Source organism: Bidens hawaiensis, unplaced genomic scaffold, assembly GCF_021521415.1.
Source record: "Bidens hawaiensis isolate Kalapana, Puna unplaced genomic scaffold, B.hawaiensis_p1.1 tig00006520_1, whole genome shotgun sequence".
NCBI lineage: Eukaryota > Viridiplantae > Streptophyta > Magnoliopsida > Asterales > Asteraceae > Bidens > Bidens hawaiensis.
This window is the reverse complement of record NW_027491437.1, coordinates 694755-720089: the sequence shown is the minus strand read 5'-3', so window position 1 is coordinate 720089 and position 25335 is coordinate 694755. Positions and strand designations below refer to the sequence as shown.

At 32.2% G+C, this 25335-nt stretch overlaps 2 protein-coding genes across 2 annotated transcripts; one reads left to right on the top strand and one right to left on the bottom strand.

Annotated features, from left to right (window-relative positions):
• Positions 1 to 1291: 1291 nt before the first annotated feature.
• LOC143632634 (B3 domain-containing transcription repressor VAL1-like) lies at positions 1292 to 8461 on the bottom strand. The gene is made up of 12 exons (XM_077101101.1): positions 8340 to 8461; positions 5469 to 5550; positions 5273 to 5374; positions 4653 to 5188; positions 4436 to 4538; positions 4180 to 4354; positions 3290 to 3411; positions 2981 to 3199; positions 2521 to 2570; positions 2063 to 2176; positions 1913 to 1980; positions 1292 to 1832 (listed from the first exon to the last, which is right to left on the bottom strand). The coding sequence occupies exons 1-12, from the start codon at positions 8459 to 8461 to the stop codon at positions 1363 to 1365; spliced, it is 2163 nt and encodes a 720-aa protein (XP_076957216.1). The 3' UTR covers positions 1292 to 1362.
• A 2131-nt stretch (positions 8462 to 10592) lies between these two features.
• Positions 10593 to 23576, top strand: LOC143632685 (small ribosomal subunit protein eS26x-like). Its single transcript, XM_077101141.1, has 5 exons — positions 10593 to 10600; positions 20619 to 20694; positions 22428 to 22512; positions 22597 to 22730; positions 23473 to 23576. Exons 1-5 carry the CDS (start codon positions 10593 to 10595, stop codon positions 23545 to 23547), a joined length of 378 nt encoding a protein of 125 aa, XP_076957256.1. The 3' UTR covers positions 23548 to 23576.
• The last annotated feature ends 1759 nt before the right edge of the window (positions 23577 to 25335 follow it).

The window sequence follows — 25335 nt, the reverse complement described above, 5'->3', positions numbered from 1 at the left end:
ATGTTGGTTGGGCCCGTTGTCTTGAGACTCGTCGTTCTACATATAGGTACTCTATCTTTCTTGGTGGTAATCTCATTTTTTGAGTGCTAAAAAGCAACCTACCGTTTCCATATCCAGTTGTGAGTATGAATATCGTGACATGGCTAACACAACAACTAAAGTCATGTGGACCCCTCATTTACTACACGAGTTGCATGCCTTACCACCATGTCGTCCAACCATTCTGGGTGACAACCAAAGTGCTCTTTTCCTAACTCAGAATCCCATGGCTCACAAACGAGCCAAACATATTGACTTGGATTATCATTTCATAAGGAAGCCCATCACATTAGGAAAACTTCATACCAAGTTCATTCCAACCAATCTTCAAGTGGCGGATATCTTCACCAAAAGTTTCCCTCACTCCCTGTTCAAGTTCTTTCCTCACAAGTTACGATTGGACCGCCACCCTTTCCACATGTTCTGTACTTTTATTATATTTGTTTATTCTTGTTTTATCTAAGTGTATTTTCTCTATCTCTAAATATATGTTCTTCTAATCCCTTAATCGAGGGATATAGAAAGTTACATCATTCACTTTGTTTTCGATACCCACTTCCAAGTTTAACATGGTGTTCCTATTGTGAATGCTCTAACCGAAATAAACGCATACTTACACAATTCATCCATAGATTTAACATGAAACCGATTTTCCTATCAAGAACAAACCTCGCATGATAACAACCCCAATGGTTGATAACTTGGCATGAATGACCCCTATGCTTTCATTACTAGAGATAATAACACCCCAAATTAAAAAGTAAATTTTCAACCACCTCATAATCATACTAAGGGTCCTAATTAGCCCCCACACGAACAAAGGCAGCATATCAGCACTCGGCTCGCCATGCCGACTGTATGTTATCGAGCTCAAGCCTCAGCTAATGAACAGCTATGGCTCAAGGCAAACCAGCCTCCTACCTTTTGGACAACTTTACTAATATTACTAAATAAGCTATAAGTTATTAATCATCCACAAGCACAAAGAGCACCATCCGCAATAGCAAAATCATCGCATTTCAAACACATATATATAGATTCATTATATAAATGGTAAAAGCCACAGCCAGACTCCACCAACACCACGCAATCCAGTCACACATTCGCGATCTTACACATGCTATAGCGCAAAATAAAAAGCCGATATATCCTAATTCCATTTAATCTCTAGAACTATAGGGGTTGAAACGGAAAGTAAACAAATATATATAAAAACGGAGGAAAACTGATTTGCGAACATAGCCGATATAAACCACCTTCAACGACCTTGTTGTTTGTCTGCAGGGGTTTGTCTTTAACATCACTTGTACCATCGGGTACAAGTCATGCAAGCACATTACGCCATTCTGGAGCGATGCTAGAAGCAGTAACAGCTTCAGGTAGCATCATCTGTTGTTCTTCAGCTGGGTTACAATTCAGATCCAACCCTGGTCCGAGTACAGGTCCAGGCCCAGTTTCAGGCTGGTTGACAACCGGGACCTGTGTGTTCTGGTTAGTTTGTCTCCCTTGATCAGCCAACCGTTTTTTCTTGCGCATCATCATCGTTTTGAAACGACGCTTAACTGTAGCGCACACGTTGCAAATGCAGCTTGGTTTGTGTTTTCCTTTTCCACTTGGCGGTTGGATGCACACGATACAACTGCAGCCGGGCCGGTGGCGAGGGTGTTTTGTGGTAGGTTCGTTACGTTCAGCACCGTTTTCACCTAACACTGCCATTGTGGCTAATGTATCCAACCCCGTGGGCCCTTCTTGTTTGGTCTCAGAATCTTTTGTAACTTTTTGTTTCTTATATTCTGCAAAAAAAAATTACAGTTAAATCAGAAAGGTTTTAGAACGATGGAATTATACTCGAATTCAAATTAAGGATTCGTACCTTTGCTAGATTTCATGACTTTGTACACACGTTTGACGTCTTTCTCCTCGGGAAACGCACACAAACACCTGGCACGAAATAAAAAATAATCTATATGACCTATTTCATGGGACCCACCTCTACTTATCCTAGTAACATAGAAAAATATACCTGTCCGGATCGGAAATATTATCAGAGCATGTCCATTTGGAAGAAACAATAACATCTGAGGGTATCTTCCGCCATTTGGAGCAACTGTCACATTGAACCCATTGTTCTTGTAGCCTAAACAATAATGAACTGTAAGAAAAATGATTTGATTGGAAAAAATGCATAAGTCAACATGCTTATAAGCAAGTTTGACCTCAATCAAAATGAAAAGGGTCCTCAATAACTCAATGTTGAGTTTTAAAAATTATAAAGCTGAAGTAATGACTTATGAATTATGATATGATTAAACAATTTCACAAGATAAAGATTGAAATTAAAAGTATGCACATTTGACTTTTGGAGTCAACTGTAAGACCTTCAACATGGGTTAATACCAACTAAATTTTAAAATACCTTTTAATATTTTTCAACATTGCATAAATTATAAAAAAAAAGAAAGATATTTAAGGAATCCTTACTGGGCTTCATTAGTTGTGAATATGGTCTTCTTGCCAAAAACCGGCGGTTCCTGAATGATACCACACACGATTAGCCCAAAGCAGATGTCGCACGTGTGCTTATGATAAGTCAGTTCAGATTATGTTATCTTTTCCTTTTAACTCTAAAGAACCAAACTGGTAAATATAAAGTTAAAAAAAAAAATTAAAAATGAGTCAAATGAGTTGAAAGTCTCCCGCATTGTACTTTCAAATCATAAGCCTGCTAAAACAGTCTATTTCAAAAAAGATTATTTCTTGTAATGATATTTAGAACACAAATTGTTTATAAAACAAAAATGGTAAACTTTTTAGACAAGAAATGTTTTAGGTCTATGAAAACTGAATCGTACAAAAACTATCTGTTTTGACTGAACCCGTTCAACCCATTACTCAACTCCCCTAATGAGCCGATCTTCCCACATTGATATCAAGCACTCACATCATATTCTTCCAATTCACAGTTCTCTATAATGACAACAGTCGGTTTAGAAACAGGTGGACGGAGATACTCTTGTGCATCTTCCCAAGTTAACTTGAGCTCCAAGGCATCTTCACTGTTCATGTGCAGCCTCTTGCTTTTCGACCCGATGTTTCGTGTCCTTTTTTTCTCTGATGACACCACTGAATCCCAGTTACTGGGGCCTTCATTCTCAACAATCTTTTCCAAAAAAAAAAAGAAAGAACTTTAATAAACAAAAGTGAATTATAAAGACCAAAAATATAAATAAAGAGAAACAATAAAACCTACTGTTGGCAAGTTTCCATTGTCACCATTAACAGGATTAGAAAGAGCCGATGCGTCTGCAGAAACTGCTGCCTTTCGACACCCTATTACAAGTTTATCTCCTGGATCTAACCGACTAAATATCACTGCAAAAAATTATATATAATGATAAATTTGAAGACAAAATATTATCCTAAAATGTGTAAGTAAGACCTCATAATGCAAATAAATGAAGATTTCGACCAATTCACTAAGAAACAATTTGATGATTCGGGTTCACTTTTAACTCTAACGGGTCAAACGTGTAAATTTAAAAAAAATGGGATCATTTGTGCAAAATGGGTCAAAAATCACAAGTACTCTTTTAATGCATAAATCTTCTAAATCATGTTACATGCACGTCCGCACATGCACATACACACGCTATATAGGGGAGGGCTATAAAAAATTCACACCTTTTTGCAGGAACTTGAAGAACAACATAATACATTCATTTTTTTCAATCTAAAAAGTTTTTATAATATAAAAAAATGGTTGGAATGCAATGTTTATATATATGAAACAAATTTTGCTTATTTATAAAACCTACACATGTGCAAGTCAAGTGTAGATAAACATTTAAAAGTTAAAAAAAAACGTGAACAAATTAATTTAATAGTTTCTATGTACATAACATAGACATTTGTATGTAACATTTGTATAAAAATATGAGCTATTAATAAAATATTTGAACGATTTAGGGGTGTGCCTTTTGTTCTCGCAATTATATAATGTTCTGAAATGAACCTCACCTATATGTGTGTCACAGTGTGTGTGTGTGTGTGTACATATTATATATGGATATATATGAACACATATATACGGATAAATAGTGTTGCGGTCAAACCAAACCCACATGGTTTATGAAAGGGTACCTGTGTCCCCAGCTTGCAACTGCATATCTTGTATGCACAAGGTGATACCTTCTAGAACATACATTCGGCTATTATTATTGGGCCAAAATCTGAACTGGCATATCCATTCTTTCCCTTTTATATCCTGGATCTTTAACAGGACACCTTCTGACTGATTAATAGGCGGGAAAAACGTCTGCGCCAAAATTTAATCATCAAAAATTGAAAGCACGTGATAAGAGAAAAACACATCAAACAAAACAAAAGGTCAACCCACTTCAGCACACGCCTTTGGCAAGACTAAACGACCAATTCGGCCTGCATCACTTGCACTCAAAATCTTCTCAAATAGTGGAGTAAGTGTGCAGTTGGAGCTGACACTATTAGATCACGTTAAGGACCAAACTTGCAACTTGGAGGTAATTAACTCAAAACTTTTATGTACAAAACGAAAAAAATAAAAGAATAATATATATATATATATAAAAGGATACTCTCCATGTATTTTAGATAATTCCTGATCAGTCATCTTTGGCTGATACCTTGGAAGCAATTGAGCGCGGGCCCGGCCTTCACCGGGAGGTCTACCAACTCGATTATCCAAAACCGAAATCGACCCTCTGTGTGACTTTGACTTTATTTTCAACTGATTAATCACCGTCTGGCGTGATCTCGGCTCTGTTTCAAAAGAAGGTGTCTTTTCTTCTGTAACCACATTAGATGTTGGGAGTGCAGAAAAGCCCAAGGATTGTTGGGACCGTTGTTCATGAAGCAAGTTTGACCCAAAAATTTGGTTGTTATGATTGGGCTCGGCGGTTAACGATAATGGTAATGGGCTTTTGAAAGTTGGCACGTTATCGTTTCCAGAAGTGCAGCGGGTGATAAAATCTTTAGGAGGATTTGAAGATGTGAATTGGTGTTTATCTAATCCTTTTATTAACGGTGTGATGTTACTCGTTCGGTTGGCAAATATAGAAGGAAGCCAAGTGCCGGGAAACCGAGAGGTACTGTTTGGAATGTCGTTAATCAACTGAAATAATAGATACAAATTATATAAAGGACAAATCGTGTTTGATATTGATTTAACGGGAACTTTATATAAATTATACAATACCTGTTTTAAGGGATGGGTTCTTATGCAATTTATACACGATATTCCTCCCGAATCAAGGCATTCATGAAGATTTCTTGCAACAATGCATCCACAATGAACAGGCTGCAATAAAAAAACTCTTGATTATTATTGAAACACTATATATATTGGTGAATAAAAAGGAAGTTGGTATTTAATGTTTAGAGACTTAAATTACCTTTTCACAATATTTGCATTCTCTCCAACCCGATTCGTTAAGGTGGAATCGCTCACAGTAGCGTACATGATCATATTCAGTTCTGCATTCCACATAAAATATATAACAAATTAAAATCCACAAAAAATATCATATATGAAAAAACAAGAAGTCACAGGTTTTGCAATAATATATATTCTGACACAAATGTGACGATTATTTATGAAGTTTCAAAATATGTATGTAATTCATAAATGTAGCTTCTGCACACTCACTTGCAGGTCGCTTTGGTTACGTTCTATCTCAAACAGGTCAAATGGGTCAAACAGGTCCTAAAAGTACTTATAAATTTTAATACATACAGCCTCCAAGATAAAATTATTCAGAATATTAATATATTGTTGTTAAAATATGGCTTTTGTAAACATCAGCCATCTATTATCCTACACATTTTAATATGTGTTAAAAACTAATTAAACATGTTCGAGGGTATCTCATGCACTAAAGCTGTGTATTGCTACATATTGTGTCTTCATAGCAAAAGATCCATACAAACCAAGAACATAGACGAAAGGGTCAACCTGCAGTTAGAAATTATGAATGTGTAATTGTAAATATCAAGAAGACCATAGTCTTGGTCAAAGTATTTATAATAGTTAAATCATTTAGTTTTTAGCGACAAACCAACCTGCAAATAAGCCTAAAAAATATCATTATTTTTGAATTATATATAAGATTTTAATTTTTAAACAAAACATGAAAATGTGAATACAAAGTAACCATCTCATCCTTCAAGTTTTCTCCAATTTGCTCATCTTTGCGAGGGAAAATGAACAATCATGGACAAATTCTATATGTTTTGCAAAACAACTTCTTGTGACTTCGACATCTTTTGTCATACAGAGCCTGTTTTATCGTTATTGCAGTATCAGTGGTCCATTTACAAAGCAAAACCATGAAAATATCATAGCAACCAAGAAAATGTCACCCTCACATAGATATCATCAAGCTATAGGTAATTAAATATATTAAGTGACTTTTCGCTTTCTGCCACAAATATCAAAAACAATACATGTTGCGAATACAAAGTAGACACAGAAGCAATCAATAGCACTTCTTCAATACCTAAATTTTTGTAAGTATAATCATATATCTTGCAAAACTTGAGTACTTTTTGACAATTTATGAAACTTAGATGCCAATAATATATATGTATTCATGGCAAATTGTGAAAATATATTTACAGTTATCTCATGGTTTCAGTGTTTTCATTTTCTTGAAACACAAGAAATCATAAATTTTGCATAATAATAGCAATATGGAACAAATTCTGTAAATATAGATGTCTGTAAATATAAACTGGGAATTCTAATATCTGAATCTGTCAATTTGTAAATTTGATAAAGAGTGAAGGGTAAAATCGGAAAAAAAGGTCTAATTTTTCTCATTTTTGAAGAAATTTATATTATTCTTGCTTGTAACAAAGAACAATCATGGACAAACTGTATATGTTTTAAAAAAACAACTATTTCAACATCTTTTGTCATATAAAGCCCTTTTCTCATTATTGCAGTACGTATCAATGGTTCATTTACAAAGCAAAACCATAAAAACATCATACCAAGTTACCAACCAAGAAAATGTCACCTTCAAATAGATATTATAAAGCTAGAAAAGATAACATCAACAAGACTTGTTTAATGGCATCAATATAGGTAACTAAATATATCGAGTCGTTTTTAGCTTTCTGCCACAAATGACAACCCAACTGCCATAAGACCGAGTGTTGTTGGGTGGCGCCCTTGCCACCTCACCAACATGATTACAACCAAAGTTAAATAAGGGCGTTAAGGGACTGGAGCCCCTTTGGGCGCCGCAGCATTGACGGGATAAGGGCTCAAATGTGTGGGGCCACATTGCCACAATCAAAATTCAACCCACTCACCTTTTTATTAAAAAAATAATAATAATAAAGATTAAAATTATGTTGTTACTCAAGCCATTACGCGTTTTTGATGAAAAAGATAATGAAAGCCCACATACCTACGTGGCGGGGAGTTTTTCACTTTTTAGTTGAGCCACTACACATAGTCTAAACAAAAACTAATCACTATGCAAATACAATGTAGATGCAAAAACAATCAATCACGCTTGTCTATACCTTAATTTTTGCAAAATTATCATATATCTTGCAAAAATTGAATATTTTTTTACAAATTATGAAACTTAGACACCAAATTGTGAAAAAATCTATTCAATTAGCTCATTCTTGCCGCGTTTTCATAAAATAATCATATATCTTGCAAAAATTGAGTATTTCTTAAATTTTGTAAAGTAATCAAATACCAATATTATATCACTGTTGTCTATAAAAACAATAGATTCGACACAAATTATGAAAATATATATACAATTATCTCATTCTTGCAGTCTTTTCATTTTCTTGAACCAAAAAAATCATAAATTTTACATAAAAACACATTTTTGAACAAATTCTGTGCATATAAACTGGGTGTCGTCTACGAATACAATCGATTCGACCCAAATTATGAAAAAATATATATACAATTATCTCATTCTTGCAGTCTTTTCATTTTCTTGAAACTAAAAAATAAAAATCATAAATTTTACATAAATATAACATTTTTTGAACAAATTCTGTCCATATACAACCGATTTGACACAAATTATGAAAGCACATATACAATTATCTCATTCTTGCAGTCTTTCCATTTTCTTGAACCAAAAAAATCATAAATTTTACATTAAAGAACACATTTTTGAACAAATTCGGTAAAAATAAAAACAGGGTAATTCTAACACCACAATTTGCAAATGACTAAACTCATAAAACAGTAAAGGGTAAAATCGGAATAAAGAAAAATATCATACCCACAGGTGTAGCAGAGTGTAGCCACACCACCGACTTTCATGGGCCACCCTCTTTTCCACTGAGCCGTGGTGGTCGTACCGCACAATCCATTCATACAACTCTTCACCGGCACCAACGACATTGACCCACCTGCAAAAAACCCCAAATTAAACCCTAAAATGGTAAAAATCGAAGCTTTAAATACCTGATTAGGGTAACGGGTCAAAACCCAGATCAAATATTGAATACCCAGATGGATCGAAGTTCGAATCGTAAAGAAAACGTTTAATTGAATCGAATTGGTGAAGTTGAAAACTGTTGAAAGAAGTGTACGGAAAGCATGCAAGACATACGTGTGCAACGGTGAGGGAATTGAGTTAACGGCGGTGACGGCGGAGGTGACGGTGCGGTGACGGCGGTGAAGTTGAATTGACGAAGCGTTGAAAGAGAGAGAAAGAAAGAGGAAGAAGGTCTAAATCTAAAGCATGCATGCACGACAGACAGTATTATAAGGGTTTGTTTGACATGGATTATCAAGAGTTTATAACTGGGGATATTATTATTGTTGTTGTTGTGTGTGTTAAGAATCTTAAATAAGTATTATTATTATATTTGGAGTTTGGACAGGTGACGAGGAATTCGGGATTATTATTATTATTTTGAAAGTTTTCTTTTACTTTTCGTATTCGTTTCCTTAAACTAGACTTATTGATGTTGATTTTTTTTGTAATTTGGTTTATCAATAGTATTGACAAGGGTTGATAAGAAGCTATTAACATCACATAAACGACATGGAGTTAAATAAGTTTGGGTTTCAAATTAACAAACTTTATGTTTTAAATAGGTTGACATGTTTTAAAGCATGTTTAAATTTGCATCTAAACAAGTTAAGCACCTAATAATGACCTATTTATTTTATTTTTTTTAAATAAAATAAATACTTTATTTTAGTTGTGCACACTCTTAGCCTCTTATGGCCTTCAAATTTAGTCGATACTCGATAAACAGTATTTAAACCCAAGCCGATAAGCATATTGTTGATCTTCAACTCTATCATGTTTTTGAATGGATTGTGTCGTGTAACCCGTTTATAAGCAAGTTCGTATTTGAAAATACTAGCATGACGTGTCATGTTCGTGTCTAGCATCATAGGTAATTATGTCTTGTCGTGTCTGACCTGTTATATCGGTCCTACGTATGAGCTATCGAGCGAGTGTATGTCGCGTTTCAAGCTTTAGTAAAAGCTTTATTACTAAAGCTTGTGTTTGATACAAAGTCAGCTCTTTGTATTTATTTATTAATTTATGTGTGTACTTATTTTCTTATTATTTGTATGGTTATAAAACGTTATATATAACATAATATATCACTATTTAATTACTTTTATCTTTCTTTCTATATTACTTTTTTATATAAACAAGTTTTTTAACTCGAGCGTTGCAGTGCAGGGAGCGTCTGTCTACCGGTAGTCATTAATCATAAGCAGTTTCAACAATAGCAGACAATGTAATACGTGTGTGATTGATAATCATACTATATATTGTGTGGCTATTATTAAAAATTTGATGAATAGTGAAATTAGTTGTATGAATATTATTGAAAGTTTAATAGTAAAATTAGTGAGAGAAATAAATGTTGGTTTTTAATATATATACATAATATAAACTTAATACATTAAATAATAGTTATATAAGTAATTGGTGTGTAAGCCTACTCGAGCTCATAAAGTTAATTTATGCTCGGCTTAGTTCAAGCTTTTAGCGTGCTATATCAAGCAGTCAATGTGTAGCTAGACTCATTAAAATTTAAACTCTTGCTCCCTTATCACGTCAGTCGTCACAAACGGTGTACACTCTTATATCTGGTATAACGACATATAGTTCTGGTATATGGGCATATCATTACGTTGGAATAAGTTTTATGCTTACAACTTCGTTCAAAATAATAACAATAAGTGAAAAATATATTATTTATTTTATAACATGTTACTGCAACAGACCGATTTTAAATATAAATGTTAGTTAAAGTGTTAGGTCCAATTGGATGAAGTTAAAAGTTTGGACTGTATAGCAAAATGTTTTAAAAACCAATATTTTACTCGTATCGGATTTAGTTCAAAAATAATACAACCGGTTGAACCGGAATGTACCGAGAGGCTCAACCGGGTTAAAGAATTTACCTTGTAGTTCCATATAAATGCAATTTTAACTTTAAAAGTAACCCAAAAGTACATTAACAAGCATCAAACTTGAACCAAATATCACACAAGAACAATGGTCAGGTGAGATAGAAACTTTGTGCTTTGTATACGAAATTACTCAATTACAAAAGGTGTAAACAAACAAACATTGGATTTGCATGATACAAAATTGATTGATTGAGCGAATTGTCGTTCACCAATTTTACTCGTTTCAATTCTATCCGCTATGTTAAAAGTCATTTCTAAAAAATATGGGCCGCAAAAATATAAAAAATCTGTTGGATTTAAAACCGGTTTACCTATTTAAACCTGTATTTAAAAAAAACAGCGGTACAATGTTCTAACAAACCGTCCAAAAATAATGGTTACTTTACGAAAATCCGGTCCAACCGTTCGGTACGTACCGGTTTTTAAAACATTGCTTTATAGTGTAATTTTTTTTTTCTTGAAAAGTTAGTGTAGTATTTAGTTGTTAAAAAGAAAAAATAAATAAATAAACCCATCAATTTTGTAGCCTTCCACCAAATGAATAATTAATGTAAGTCGTTGATCGATTTCAAACATATCATAAATACCTTTACAATGTGATAACGCAAAACTTGTAATTTTACATGATTGTCCCTGTATGTTCTTTAAGCTGATGCATGCATGTGGTTGCTTCTAGAACATCACATAAAAAGTTCAAATACTAGCAAAAAGTATAAGCTCCATGATTGCAAACATTTAGATTTTACGATATCACTTTTCACACTAATAAAATATATGAATGTATGATAGATATTACATATAGAGTAATGATTCAAACAAAACCGAGTAGAAATTGAGAATCATGATTCATGAGAATCAATGTAAGTCATGTTATGTAAATTATAACAACATTATATGAATGTATTCTTTAAACTTGAAAATGATAAAAAAAACAAAAAAAAATGGGGGATATATATAATCATTAACTTTTGATTATGTGTGTTTTTATTGTTACACATGGTAGATATATATATACACTTTATAATCACTATATTTAGACTATGAGGTGTACATGTCATTTTGCTTCTTAATTTACAGTGGCATCTCAGCGTCATCTCATGTCTCACTTTACCCCACTCTCTTCTATAATACCATGGAAATGGTCACCATTTTACCAATTCACCACTTCTCTCATTTCCAAATAAAATAATATATATATGGTAAGGATCCTAAGAGAACCATTGACAAATTGAGAACTTTGAGAACCATTTTGGACCACTAAAAAAACCCTCTAAAAAATATTAAAAAAATTATAAAACAAACAAAACCGAAAATTTTAAAAAAGTAAAAAAACCAAAATTATTATATTTCATTCCGGTTTCATTAAAAAAACGAAATTTTTTTTTTTTAATTCGTATTATACCTATACACATATGTATACTTTCATTTAATCTCTAGTTAAGTAATATACACATATGTACATTATCATTTACCTTAAATTATACATATATGTATAGGAAAAAACATGTGTGTACATATTATACATATATGTATAGAAACAGGATCAAATACATTTTATTCTTAACGTGAAAACAGTGAGAACCAATTTGCTGTTATTAATAGGTTTATTTTTATAAGTGTTTGTTATTATTTTTTTGTTCGTATTTGCTAATTTTCGATTATGACACGTTATAAGTATTTGCTTATTTATATTTTTTTGTTATTATTAGATTTTTTCTTTTGCTGATATAAGTATTTGCTGTTATTATTTTGTTCTTAATTTTGATTCTTTTGTTGTAATTTTTTGGTTTTTTTCTTTGTTATTATAAATAATTGTTTATGTAGATTGGTATTGTAGTTGGTATTGTTTGTTACGTTCTCATTTTTTTATAAATTGGCATTATTTTTTACGTTCTCATGTTAATACTAAAATGTACATGAACCTTCCCCTATATGTATAATAAAAAAACCGACTTTTTTTTCTTTTTAATTTGTATTATACCCATACACATATGTATACTTTCATTTAATCTCTAGTTATGTAATGTACACATATGTACATTATCATTTACCTTAAATTATACATATGTGTATAGGAAAAAAACATGTGTGTACATATATGTACATATTATACATATATGTATATGTGTAATTTATCTAAACCGATAATTTTTTTATTTTATTTTTTATTTTTAGAAACCGGGATAATAAATAAGAACTTTGGTTTTTTTACTTTTTTTATTTTTGTGTTTTTTTTGTTTTATGATTTTTTTTATTTTTGGGTTTTTTTTGTGGTCCAAAATGGTTCTCATAATTCTCAATTCCCAAAAAGTTCTCACATGATCCTGATCCTATATATATATATATATATATATATATATATATATATATAGAATTAAGAATTAAATATAAATAAAACTACATTTATAACTAAAATTAATAAAAACATTACCATTTAAATAAAACTAATTGCTAAATTCAGTTTGAAAAAAAAAAGAATATTCATGCTAAACTAATTTAGTTATTGAAATAAAAGCTTAATGAAATAAAATATATATAGCATTTAAATAAAAGAATTTGATTAATTGGGCCGTTTAAAAAAAAAGTTGGGCTTCTAAATGGCCTAATAACTTGACTTCAAACTCAAAACCCTAAATTAGTCAGATGCTATCTTCCTCTTTAGAACATGCTCCCCTTCTCTATCTATCTATCTATCATCTTCTTCTATTCTATTTTCCTTCTGGTTATTTTAAAAAGAAAAATCAACAACCAAAAAAACGGTTGAATAATGGTGCAAGGGAGGATTCGGGCGGTCATTTGGTCGGGGGAAATTCCACGATTTCCTTGCCGCTGAGCGGCACCAATATGAGAGGGGTGGTGTTTGCCGCCGACCCCAACTGCCACATCAGCCTTTCAGCGGCAAATCGAAGTCCATACCGGATAGTCTTAGGGGACATAGGTAATTAATTGGGTTGAAAAATTTTTCATCAATTCACATGTAAATATTTCCATCAATTCACATGGATAAAACGTTGATAACACTCCCCCTTGGATGAAACATTTTCAAATTTCGGGATCTTGAATTACTGCCTCATTAAAAACCTTGCCAAAGAAAACCCAGTGGGAAAAAACTTTAGCTAAGAGAAAAAAAGTGCAGTATATAGCTCCCCCTCAAGTTGTAGGTCGTTACATTGTTTGTACATGTCGCATGCAAATATCATGAACATGTTCACTGAAAGTCATTGTAGGGAGTGCCTTTGTGAAAAAATCAACTGAATTGTTGCTAGATTGGACATATCTTATTTCAACATGTTTGTCTTTGATAAGGTCTTGAGTATATGAGAAGACTCTTGGAGGTATATGTTTTGTTCTGCCAGTTTTGTTATACCTTTCTTTCATTTGTGAGACACAACTTGAATTGTCTTCGTAGATTGATGTTGGACTTGCTTCTTTCTCTAGTCCACAAGAGGTTACTATGAGTTGTGTCATAGATCTTAACCAAACACACTCTCTAGAATCTTCATGTAGTGAAATGACTTCAGCATGATTTGAAAATATTGCAACGAGTGTTTGTTTCTGAGAGCGCCATGAAATTGCAGTTCCTCCATTCTTAAACACGTATCCAGTTTGAGATTTTGCCTCATGGGGAATTAATAAATATGCATCTGCATAACCAACTAACCCTTCTTTTGAGTCATTAGAATAAAATAAACCTAAATCAACAGTTCCTTTTAGATACCGAAAAATATGTTTAATGTCATTCCAATGTCATTTAGTAGGGGATAAACTGAATATTGCCAACAAATTAACTGCAAAAGAAATGTCAGGTCTCATACAGTTAGTAAGATACATAATCGCTCCAATTGCACTGAGGTATGGTACTTCTAGACCAAGAACCTCCTCGTTTTATTCACAAGGAATGAATGGATCATTGTTGGCATTGAGTGATCTAACAATCATTGGGGTACTTAAAGGATCTGCCTTGTCCATATTGAAATGTTTTAAGAGCTTTTCAATATAATTCGACTGGTGGACAAGTATTCCATTATTCATATACTCAATCTGCAAACCAAGACAATATTTGGTTTTTCCAAGGTTTTTCATTTAAAATTATTTCTTTAAATGAATGATCGTTTCATGGATTTCGTTATGCGACCCAATTATATTTAGATCATCAATATATATAGCTACGATCACAAATCCTGATGTTGTCTTATTAATAAAAACACATGGACAAATAAGATTATTTGTATAGCCTTTGCTTATAAGATAATCACTCAGACGATTGTACCACATTCTTCCAGATTGTTTTAACCCATATAAAGATCTTTGTAATTTGATTGAACACATTTCTTTGGGCTTTGAGCATAACGCTTTAGGCATTTTAAATCATTCTGGAATTTTCATATAGATATCACTATCAAGTGATACATATAAGTAAGCTGTAACAACATCCATAAGACGCATTTCTAAATTTTTAGAAACTGCCAAGCTGATTAAATATCTAAACGTAATAGCATCCATAACAGGAGAATACGTTTCTTCATAGTCATTTCCTGGCATTTGAGAAAAACCTTGAGCTATAAGTCTAGCTTTATATCTTGTAACTTCATTTTTCTCATTACTTTTCTCACAAAACCCATTTATATACTACAGGTTTTATTGACTTTGGTGTTATGAAAATAGGTCCAAAAACCTTTCGATTATTTAGTGAATTTAATTCAGCTTGCATGGCATCTTTTCATTTGTTCAAATCTTGTCTGTTTTGACAATCATCTACAGATTTTGGTTCAGGGTCATCATTTTCTTCCATGATATCACTTGCCACGGAATAAGAAAATATATCATCAATATTTTCCATTTCATATCGATCCCACATTACATGTGTTTGACCATAGTTGATTGGCAACTCTTTGTTAGAATCATTTATTTCTTCCTGAGGGAAGGTTATTTCGTTTACCTCTTTCTGAGGGAAAGTTTTTCCATTTTTTCTTTCTTTATGGTCAGTATCCTTATCCTTTTCAGAATCTTTTATTCTTCGAGGATTTTTATCCTTTAAACCAAGTGGCCTCCCACGTTTTAAACGTTTTTGGGATTCATGCGGTGCATTATCATGGTTTTGCTTACTTGGAATCTCAACTCGAGCTGGAGCATTAGCTGGTATATGAGATTTAGTGACCCTGTTTGTATCAGTAAATGCATCAGGTAACTGATTTGCAATTTCTTGTAGATGTATTATCTTTTGAACCTTTGTCTCACTTTGTTTTGACCTTGGGTCTAGGTGTAACAATGATGGCACACACCATGATATATCATTTTCTTGCTTTTTCATTTCTCCCCTAATACCGGGAATATTGCCTCGTTAAAATGGCAATCAACAAAACGTGTTGTAAATACATCACCTGTTAAAGGTTCAAGATATCTTATGATGGAAGACGTTTCATATCCAACATATATTTCCGACCTTCTTTGAGGACCCGTTTTTGTGCGTTGTAGTGGTGCAATAGGAACATACACAGCACACCTAAAAATTCTAAGGTGGGAAATGTTTAGCTCATTGCCGGAAACAAGTTGTATGGGAGAGTATTTATGATTTGCACTTGGTCTCAGATGAGTTAATGATCCAGCATGCAGAATTGCGTGACCCCAAATAGAAACAGGGAGTTTTGTCCTCATTATTAATGGTCTAGCTATCAGTTGTAGGTGTTTGATCAACGACTCAGCTAAACCATTTTGCGTGTGCACGTGAGTAACGTGGTGTTCAACAGCAATCCCCACAGACATGCAATAATCATCGAAAGAATGCGATGTAAATTATCCCGCATTATCAAGCCTTACTCTTTTAATGGTATAATCGGGAAAATGTGAACGTAATTTAATAATTTGAGCAAGAAATTTTGCAAAAGCGACATTACGAGTCGATAATAAAGAGACATAAGACCATCTGCTGGATGCGTCTATTAAGACCATGAAGTATCTGAATGGTCCACTCGGTGAATGAATTGGTCCGCATATGTCACCTTGAATTCTTTCAAGAAACATCGATGACTCTTTATCAACTTTTAATGGCGAAGGCCTTGTAATTAATTTCCCAAGAGAACAAGATGTACATTGAGGCATTTTATCTATTTTGGGGATCTTCTGATCTTTCAATGGATGCCCATGTGTATTTTCAACGATATGTGTATTAGTCTTATATTGCATATATACAATAGTGATGTATTCTATGCAATACAAGACACTTTTGCATATATGCAATGCACACTATTACACATGCGCACTATACCAACGAGGTTACCGACAAGTTTTTTTTTTTTTTTTGGAACCAATAACAAGATATAAGAATAATGGAAAAAAAAAACTTCAAAAAATTTTTAAAAAAAAGTTAAAAATAGTTTTTTAGGAGTTTTTAAGTTATTTTCTTTAATAGGAGTTTTCACTAGATCTCACCCATATATATATATATATATATACATACTAGGTTAGAACCCATGTGACACACGGGTTGGTCAAAAAATATAATAAAACAAAATAAAAACACACACATACACATAATAAGATAGATAATGGGTTCATATTATCTAAACAATTATCTACTTTAAGTAAACATATAAATTACAGTTCTCTAAATATTTTCTTGACTTTGGTTTACAGTCATCGCAACATATGTATCAAAAAATTTTGATGTATATGAATTAAATTTCAATAAAATTACTTACAACTATTTTGAACTAAACATGAACCCAAACCGATCATTTAAAATTACTTACAATTAACTGCATATTAATAGTGATATAAAGTTGCATTATGATGTGCAAACTGGTAAGATATTTGGAAGGGGTTCTTCTTTTTGTTATCACATCCCATTTTTCTTATCCTTCGGTTTTCCTTTAAGATAGTTAAACTTAAAAAAAAATATATAATGTAATATAATAGTGATAGTAACATGGCAAGTTAAAAAAATGAAACTTGTAATTTGTGGTCAATCTTTGTTGTGTTATTTGTTGTGTAGTCTCATTGGTGATACCTATATAAAAAAATAAAAAATTAAATATGATAATTTTACTAAATAGATAAATAACTATTGTGTAATCAATAATAAAAATAAGAGTTTAGAGAAATATATCATCAGTAATATTAGATAGAGATATTCGCAAGGTAGTATTGCTAAATGTAGAATACATCATCACCTTAAAAACAATAAAAAGTCCACAGTTCTTCGAAAACAATCAACTAAGAATAAAAGTAATTCAAGCATTGCATATTCGAAGACATTTACTCTTTAATCTATTAAACATTGAATCTCGTACTATATTAACTTGCTTTTGGATATTTTAGTGTGTGTTTTTAAAGATAATATGTCTTTATTTAAATAATACTTATCGATAACTGATGGCATGCTTTATTTTGTTTGTAATATATCTCTAAGTAAAATATTGATGTTATATAATGATCATAGAATTAGAGTTTCAATTGAGAGACAACGGATTACATATAAATCAACTACGTGAATCAGATTACATGATTCGCATTAAATGAATCCCATTAAGAAGATTGATCGATTGAACCTGTGAATCGATTGAATCCAATTGAATATGTGTAGGTGAATCGATTGACTCCGATTGAAGATGTTAACCCGGTTGAATCTGTGAAGGTGAAACAATTGAATATGTGAATCTGATTACAAAGGTTTGATAGTTACTTTGAATACTGATGAATTTCAATGTAATAGGTAGATAGTGATTGCTAGGGTTAGAACATGTGAATTAGGATAAAAAAAATTCTGAATATGATACGCATCGTAAGTTTGATTTTGAAATTGAATTAAAGTAATTAAAAATAATTAAGAAATGCTATGTGACACTTTGAAGAAATTTGGTAAAAAATAAAAAAGAGAATTTGATGGAAAACCCACTTGTCATGTGCTACTTTGAAGACTCATTGTTAATTTAAAATAAAAGAAAAGATATTGAGTTTTGAATTTAAAATAATTAAACAATAATAAGAATTGCCATGTGGCACTTTAAAGACTCCTTGTTAATTATAAATAAAGGAAGGTTTCGTAAAAACCCACTTTTTTATTTTATATATATATATATATATATATATACACATACAGGGGGGGGGGAAGTTAAAATACAAAGGGAGACAAAAATGAGAAGTGTGAGAAGGATTTGTGGTCACACAAAAAACCCCTCAAAAAAAATTCCAAAAAATTAATTAAAAAAACCATAACTCAAAATATAAATAAAAAACGAAAAAGTTTAAAAACCAAAAATGTTTCCATTGTCATTCTCGTTCCAAAAAAAAAAACCCTCCGAAAAGACACAATGACGAAAATGAACAAAAGAGACAATTATAACTAAAAAAAGACATAATAAATCGCAAAATATACCACAATGCCGAACAAAATATAACACAATGTTGACTAATATAACACAATATCAAGAAAAAAAAATACAATGTCAAGGAAAAAAGACACAATCATTGGCGAAAATAAACACAAAGCACAATGATAAACAAAAAAACACAATGGTCTTTTTCACTTAACATTGTGTCTTTTTTTTAGAACGAGGAAGACGATGGAAACGTTTTTGTATTTTTACTTTTTTTGTTAAATTTTGAGTTATGATTTTTTATTGATTTATTTTTAATTTTTTTTGGAGGATTTTTTTTGCGTGGCTATAAATCCTTCTTATCCTTCTCATTTTTGTCTTCCTTTGTAAGATAACTTATCCTATGGTTATATAGCGACCCAATTAATTTAATCACTTAGAAATTGGCCCATATAATTTTTTTAAAAGAGTGACACAAACAATAAATTAATAAAAACCCGGATATATAATTAATCAAACAAACAACTAAAAAAAGATACGCCGATCAATTTGTGCATTCCTGGTTTCCCTTTGTTTGACCTCTAACCATCCCGTGTTTGACCCAAACCGAAATCATCATCTGACACCCGTTTAACTATCCATCCAAATAATTCCAAGTTTCGTGAAGAAGGGAGAAAAGTTACGAAACTCCCCTCCCCAATCGGTTTGAACGCTTTTCACTTTGGTGTTAAATTGTTGTTCCACAATTGTTAAAAAACGTGCAACTGTGGTGTTTGCATCGGTTTTTTGGTACAGGGGATAATACCATCGAAAGATAAAACAGGAGAGGGTCCTCAAACATCACTAGATATTAAGAGCATGCTTGGGATTGAGTTTGAAAAATGTATATGGCTTTTTCAAAAGCCATTTTGAAAAACTGTTTTTTAATCTTTTCAAAAAACTAAAATAAAAAAGTTTTTTGTGATTGTCAAACACATTTTAATTTATTGGCTTTTTGAAAACACCAATAAGTCAATAAACATTTTTCAAACTCAATTCCAAACATGCTCTAAATCCAAAATATTAACACAAAACACAAGTAGAGTGGCAATACTATTTTTCTGCTCATTTTTTTTGGGGGGGGGGGGGGGGAAGGTTCAAATCCTCACGTCATCCCAACTTGATTTTTTCATGTTTTTACATCTCAAGAAAATGGATTTTGAAAGTACGAACCATCTTTTTGTAAATAACCTCTAAATGTTTTCCCTTTAGACCCTTAAAATGGTTGAGCTACCCTTGCGTACACTCTCAGTCCATTTCCCCTATTCTCGAGTGAATGGTAATAAACCAATCCGGGTTAGTCAATGTTTGGTTAAAACTTGTTTGGCCCAAACCAAATCAAGTTGATAATCAGGCTAGAGACAATAATGCTCAGCCTCATGAACCAGTCAGATTTTGAGTTGGAACCAGTTTTGAAAAACTCCCCCACCTTTTTGTCTTCGCATCGGGTCAGGTCCAAACCTGTTTTATGAAGCTTTCGGTTGGGTTGGGGCACAAACCGGTTTTCTTTACCTCTAGCAAGACTACTTTGGGCCAACTATGAACCCAGTTGTAAAACACGTGGCCCATTATGAAAAGCCTAAATTAAAAAACGAAACCATTCCATTCAACCAAACCCTACCGCCAGAACAGAAGCATCAAGGATCACAAAATGGTTCGTTAATCCACGATTTCATTACTTTTCAATCTGTTTTCTCACACACACACACACACACACACACACATATATATATATATATTTATTTATTTTATTACAGACTTTCAAGCAATAAGCACGGACGCGGACACGTCAAGTTCATTCGCTGTTCCAACTGCGGAAAGTGTTGCCCTAAGGTTTATTTTATTATTATTATGATGATGATGATGATGACTTGTATGATTAGTGATTTAATATGTCAATTAATTTGGTTTGATTCAGATTTGTTTATATTATTGGACTGATTTGGTTTAATTCTAGATCTGTGTTATTTGTCTTTTTAAGGCTGAATTAAGCATTGTTTGGTGTTCATTTTCTGTTTCGAGATTGTTTTTATGAAATTTGTATGGTTTTGGTATAACAATATTAAGTAGGGATGTGCAATAACCAAAATTGACGAAACTGAACCGAAATTAATTGAAAACTGAATTAACTGGAAATTGGTTAATGATTTTTTGTGTATTTGGTTGAGCGAAATGAACTGAGCAGAATTAATTAAATACTAGGATAATAACCCGTGTTACACACAGATGGAAAACATATCAACAAACAATATAAAATATAAACTACGCATTCAGTCAACATAAATATTTGACATAAGTTTTTTACCCTTAGATGTACAAAAGATGTTAAACTATATCTATAACATAAAAAAAAAATTCTTTATAAATAAACAATGTAATGAATAAGAAATAATATAACATAAATGAACCATTAGATCTGAAAAAAAAATAAAAAACACATATTAGTAAAAGATTTTGTAATATTAATTGAAAACTAAGTTTACAAATACATACCAACTTTAAACTGTATCACATTAAGTTTTTAAAAATCTCTTTGTAAACAGCTTTATTTAATTTTTTTTAAATGTTCCTAATTGTTCTAAAGAACGTTTTTTTCTTTTTTTCTTTTAGAGTGTTTTTTATAAATAATTTTCAGAGATATCTATATTTTTATAGCATTTTTCATGTCATTTCTTAAAAAATAAATAAATAAAACTTAAATAACATTCGGTTTGATCACCATTCACCAGCTCTTCTTCTTTCCTCAAGAGTAAATTAAATCATTGACAAGGTGGTTATTAATTGGAATAAATAGACTTAATCATGGAGTTAATTGCATTAATTTGAATAAATAGATTTAATTGTAGAATTAATTGAATTAAATTGGAATGCTTATTTTAATTTAGTGGATTAAAAATAATTATGAATATGTGGAAATTATTGATATAGAAATGTGATTACATGGAATCCTATGTGGATAGGCTAGAATAAGGACATGTTGAGAGAATCATCTTGCTTTAATATATTAGTAAGATTAATGTTTAAGTATAATTTTAGCTTTTATACTTTCATTTCATGTATATCATATTTTATATCTCGATCTCAATTGTTTGTAGTTTCCTTTTGTGTATTTCTCAGCAGAATTTCTAGCCCAAGTCTAGTTTTGGTTACTAGCCGAAATTAACCGACCATACCAAAAACCGACAAAAACTAGCCGAACTGATTTTGGTCATCGGTTTTGGTGGATGATTTGGGAATAACCGAATTTTGGTTTTTGGTTTTGGTGGATAGGAATAATCGAAACGAACCTTTATATACTCATTTATTGTGAACTCAAGTCAAATGTTAATTCCTTATTCATAATTTGGTTTTCGGTTTTGGTGGACTGGAAAAACTGAAACGGACTGTTATATGCTCATTCATTATGGAATCAAGTCAACACATTACTTTTACATAGTTTGGGTTTTGGTGGACTGTAAAAACCGAAATGGACAGTTATACGCTCATTTATTATGAAATCAAGTCAAATATGGATAATAAATTTTATTGGGTAACTTTGTTAAACGTTGCTTTTAATTATTGTTCAGGACAAGGCAATTAAGAGATTTAATGTGAGGAACATTGTGGAACAAGCTGCTGTTAGAGATGTTCAAGAAGCTTGTGCATTTGATCGTATGTCATAAACACTTGCTTTTGGTGTATGTTAATTAGTATTATTAATTTTGTTCTGATTAACTGTGTTTTTTATTGTTTCAGAGTACACACTTCCCAAGTTGTATTTGAAATTGCAATACTGTGTTTCATGTGCAATTCACAATAAGGTTGTTAGGGTCCGGTCACGGACTGACAGGAGGAACCGTGAGCCCCCAAAGCGTTTTGCTCGCCCAAGGGTATGTTTTTTATCTGTCTTGTAGATTTTGTTATCATGTTTCAAACATATACGCATTTTTTAGTAGTTATCGATTTATTATTGACTAGTCAAAGTTAAAAGTTATCAGTCCTGTAAGCGAATCGGTCGAATACGAACGGAGATGTTTATTTAACTCTAGCCGGACAAATAACCTGGTGCGAACAATTAAATGAACTTAGTTTTCTTGTTCTTGTCCGTTTGTTAAGAAAATGAACGTGTTCGTGTTCATTCATTAATAATTTAATAGTATAAACGAATGGTTCACGGACATTACCAAACATAAACGAACGACTATGGCTGAACATAGATGAATGCATATAAATGAACATAACTGAGTAAACGTTGTTATATCAATTTGCTGGCCCTAAAAAGTTATAAATCTAGACTGAATTGTAAGGTGTGATGCTTTCATTTAATAAAACTAGACCAAATTGTAGTGTGCCAAACATTGAGTACATGACGGACAAACGCTAGTTAATGTACATAAATGAACATTTACTGCCGTAAATTGACAAATTAGACGTTTTCGTGTTCACTTGTTTAAATAAATGAACGAAAAGTTATGTTTATGTTTGTTCATTATTACATAATTGAGCATAAGCTGCCTTACTGCTTCGAATGCGTCACTGACGTTGAGTTCGTTGGTTATGAGATTACAAATATTTTATTATATTTGTTTTAATCTTTTAAACAACTTTTATATTTATATGTTGATATTACAGGATGATGCTCCAAAGACAGGTCAAGCTCCTCGTGCTGGTGTCGGTGCCGGTGGGCCGCCTCCTGTTCGTACTTAAGTTTCATCCTATCTTGATGGCTGTACCATGTGGTTGGTTTTGAATTGGTTACACCATTGTGTTTTTTTACTACGGATTGAGATCTTGTTTCAGATTATTGCTGTTTAGTTTTGTTTTTTTGCCCAGATTAATTTGGAAGATTTGTTGCAGTTTTGATTATCAATTTTTTTATTTTCTAGCTATTTTTGTTTAAGAAATGAATGTTTGTTGCAAATGTGTTGAATTTTAATTATCAATTTCAGATACTTCTTTTAATTACTTGTTTTATATAAGCTATGGCATTAATTTTCTATATAAAATTGTGAGTCATGCCAAGTTGCCAACGGCTTTGATTTTTTTAATGAAGCCATGTATTGAATTACAAGTTGTTGATTTTTTTAATGAAGCCATGTATTGAATTACAAGTTGTTGATTTTTTTAATGAAGCCATGTATTGAATTACAAGTTGCCGTCCGGCTTCGTGTCTGGCAGACAATTAAGAGTCGTTGTGTAGTAGTGCAAAAGTATTTACTAATGTGTTACCATATTCGAAACTTGGGTTATTCTGTTTAGAACTTATAATTAATGTAACTTAATGATTTATCATGCTAAAAAGTAACATAGTTGATGAAGGATGATTTTTGAGAGTTGTATTAAAAAGATACGGAGTTCAATTGTCTGAGTTGATGAAAGTTGAGGGCTAGAAGGTGGTTAGCATATGAAAAAGGCGGCGGGACACACACACCGACCACAATAGTTGATGTAGGATATTTATTATAACGAAAATACCCTAAATGCCCATTTTCATATTCAAGATCTAGCTTTTGTCCCCTTGACCAAGTTATCCCCATAAGACTATATGGTATGGACCGAATTTTGAACTTGCGTAGCCGGAAGCGATGCCAGACCGTGAGGTCTTGGGACGCCGGTGGTGATGGTTGGGTGGTAGTGTGTCTCAACGTTTGCTCTTTTATCATCTATCTCTTTTACTCTTCTCTCTCATCTATCATTAACTCTGGCGTCGGTGAAATTATATACATGTGGTCGCACGATCTCCTTCTTCCTCCTCTCCTTCGCATACGACACCTCTCTCTAGTTGTTTCAAATTCTATAAAAAGAAGACTGTATTGCGTAGGGAAACTTCCATTGACGAATTTATTTTAGGTCCAAGGGGGGTATAGACCCCCACTCAAAAACAGCCTAGTAGTTATAACTTTTTTATAGATTATAATGAAAATCCATTAGGCCCCAAGCATTCATTTTATTACCAGGCCCCTTGCCACAAACAAAACCTAGGCAATACAATTAAACATTTTATATATGGAGTCCTTTTATCTTTATATTTTTCTAAGTTGATGTGGGATTGTGAAAAACCTTGTTTACATTTAATTTTCATATACTAATTTCTTAATTGATGCTAAATTCTTATAATACTAACCTTTTAAGATCATAGTGTACATTACCTAATTGACGCTAAACAAACCCTCACCGTTTCAAAACTTTGATGTTGCTAACTCACTCGCTAAATGTTATTAATTAAATCAGATTTCCAATTACAAGTCACTTACATCCAATTGAAGTTTGTTTTCGAGTGCATTTACAAATTACATGTAGTGTCCAATAAAATCAACCATCATTTACAAGACACTTGACCCATTTGAACAAACCGATTTGCCCATTTGTTATCCTTGATATATATTAAAAACAGGGTTTGGGATAATGGATGGGTAGTGGAAACTGACCGATTTTAACAAACCCACTTGACCATTTTTGACCGACCCGTGGAACATGTTTAAAACGAACCCATTT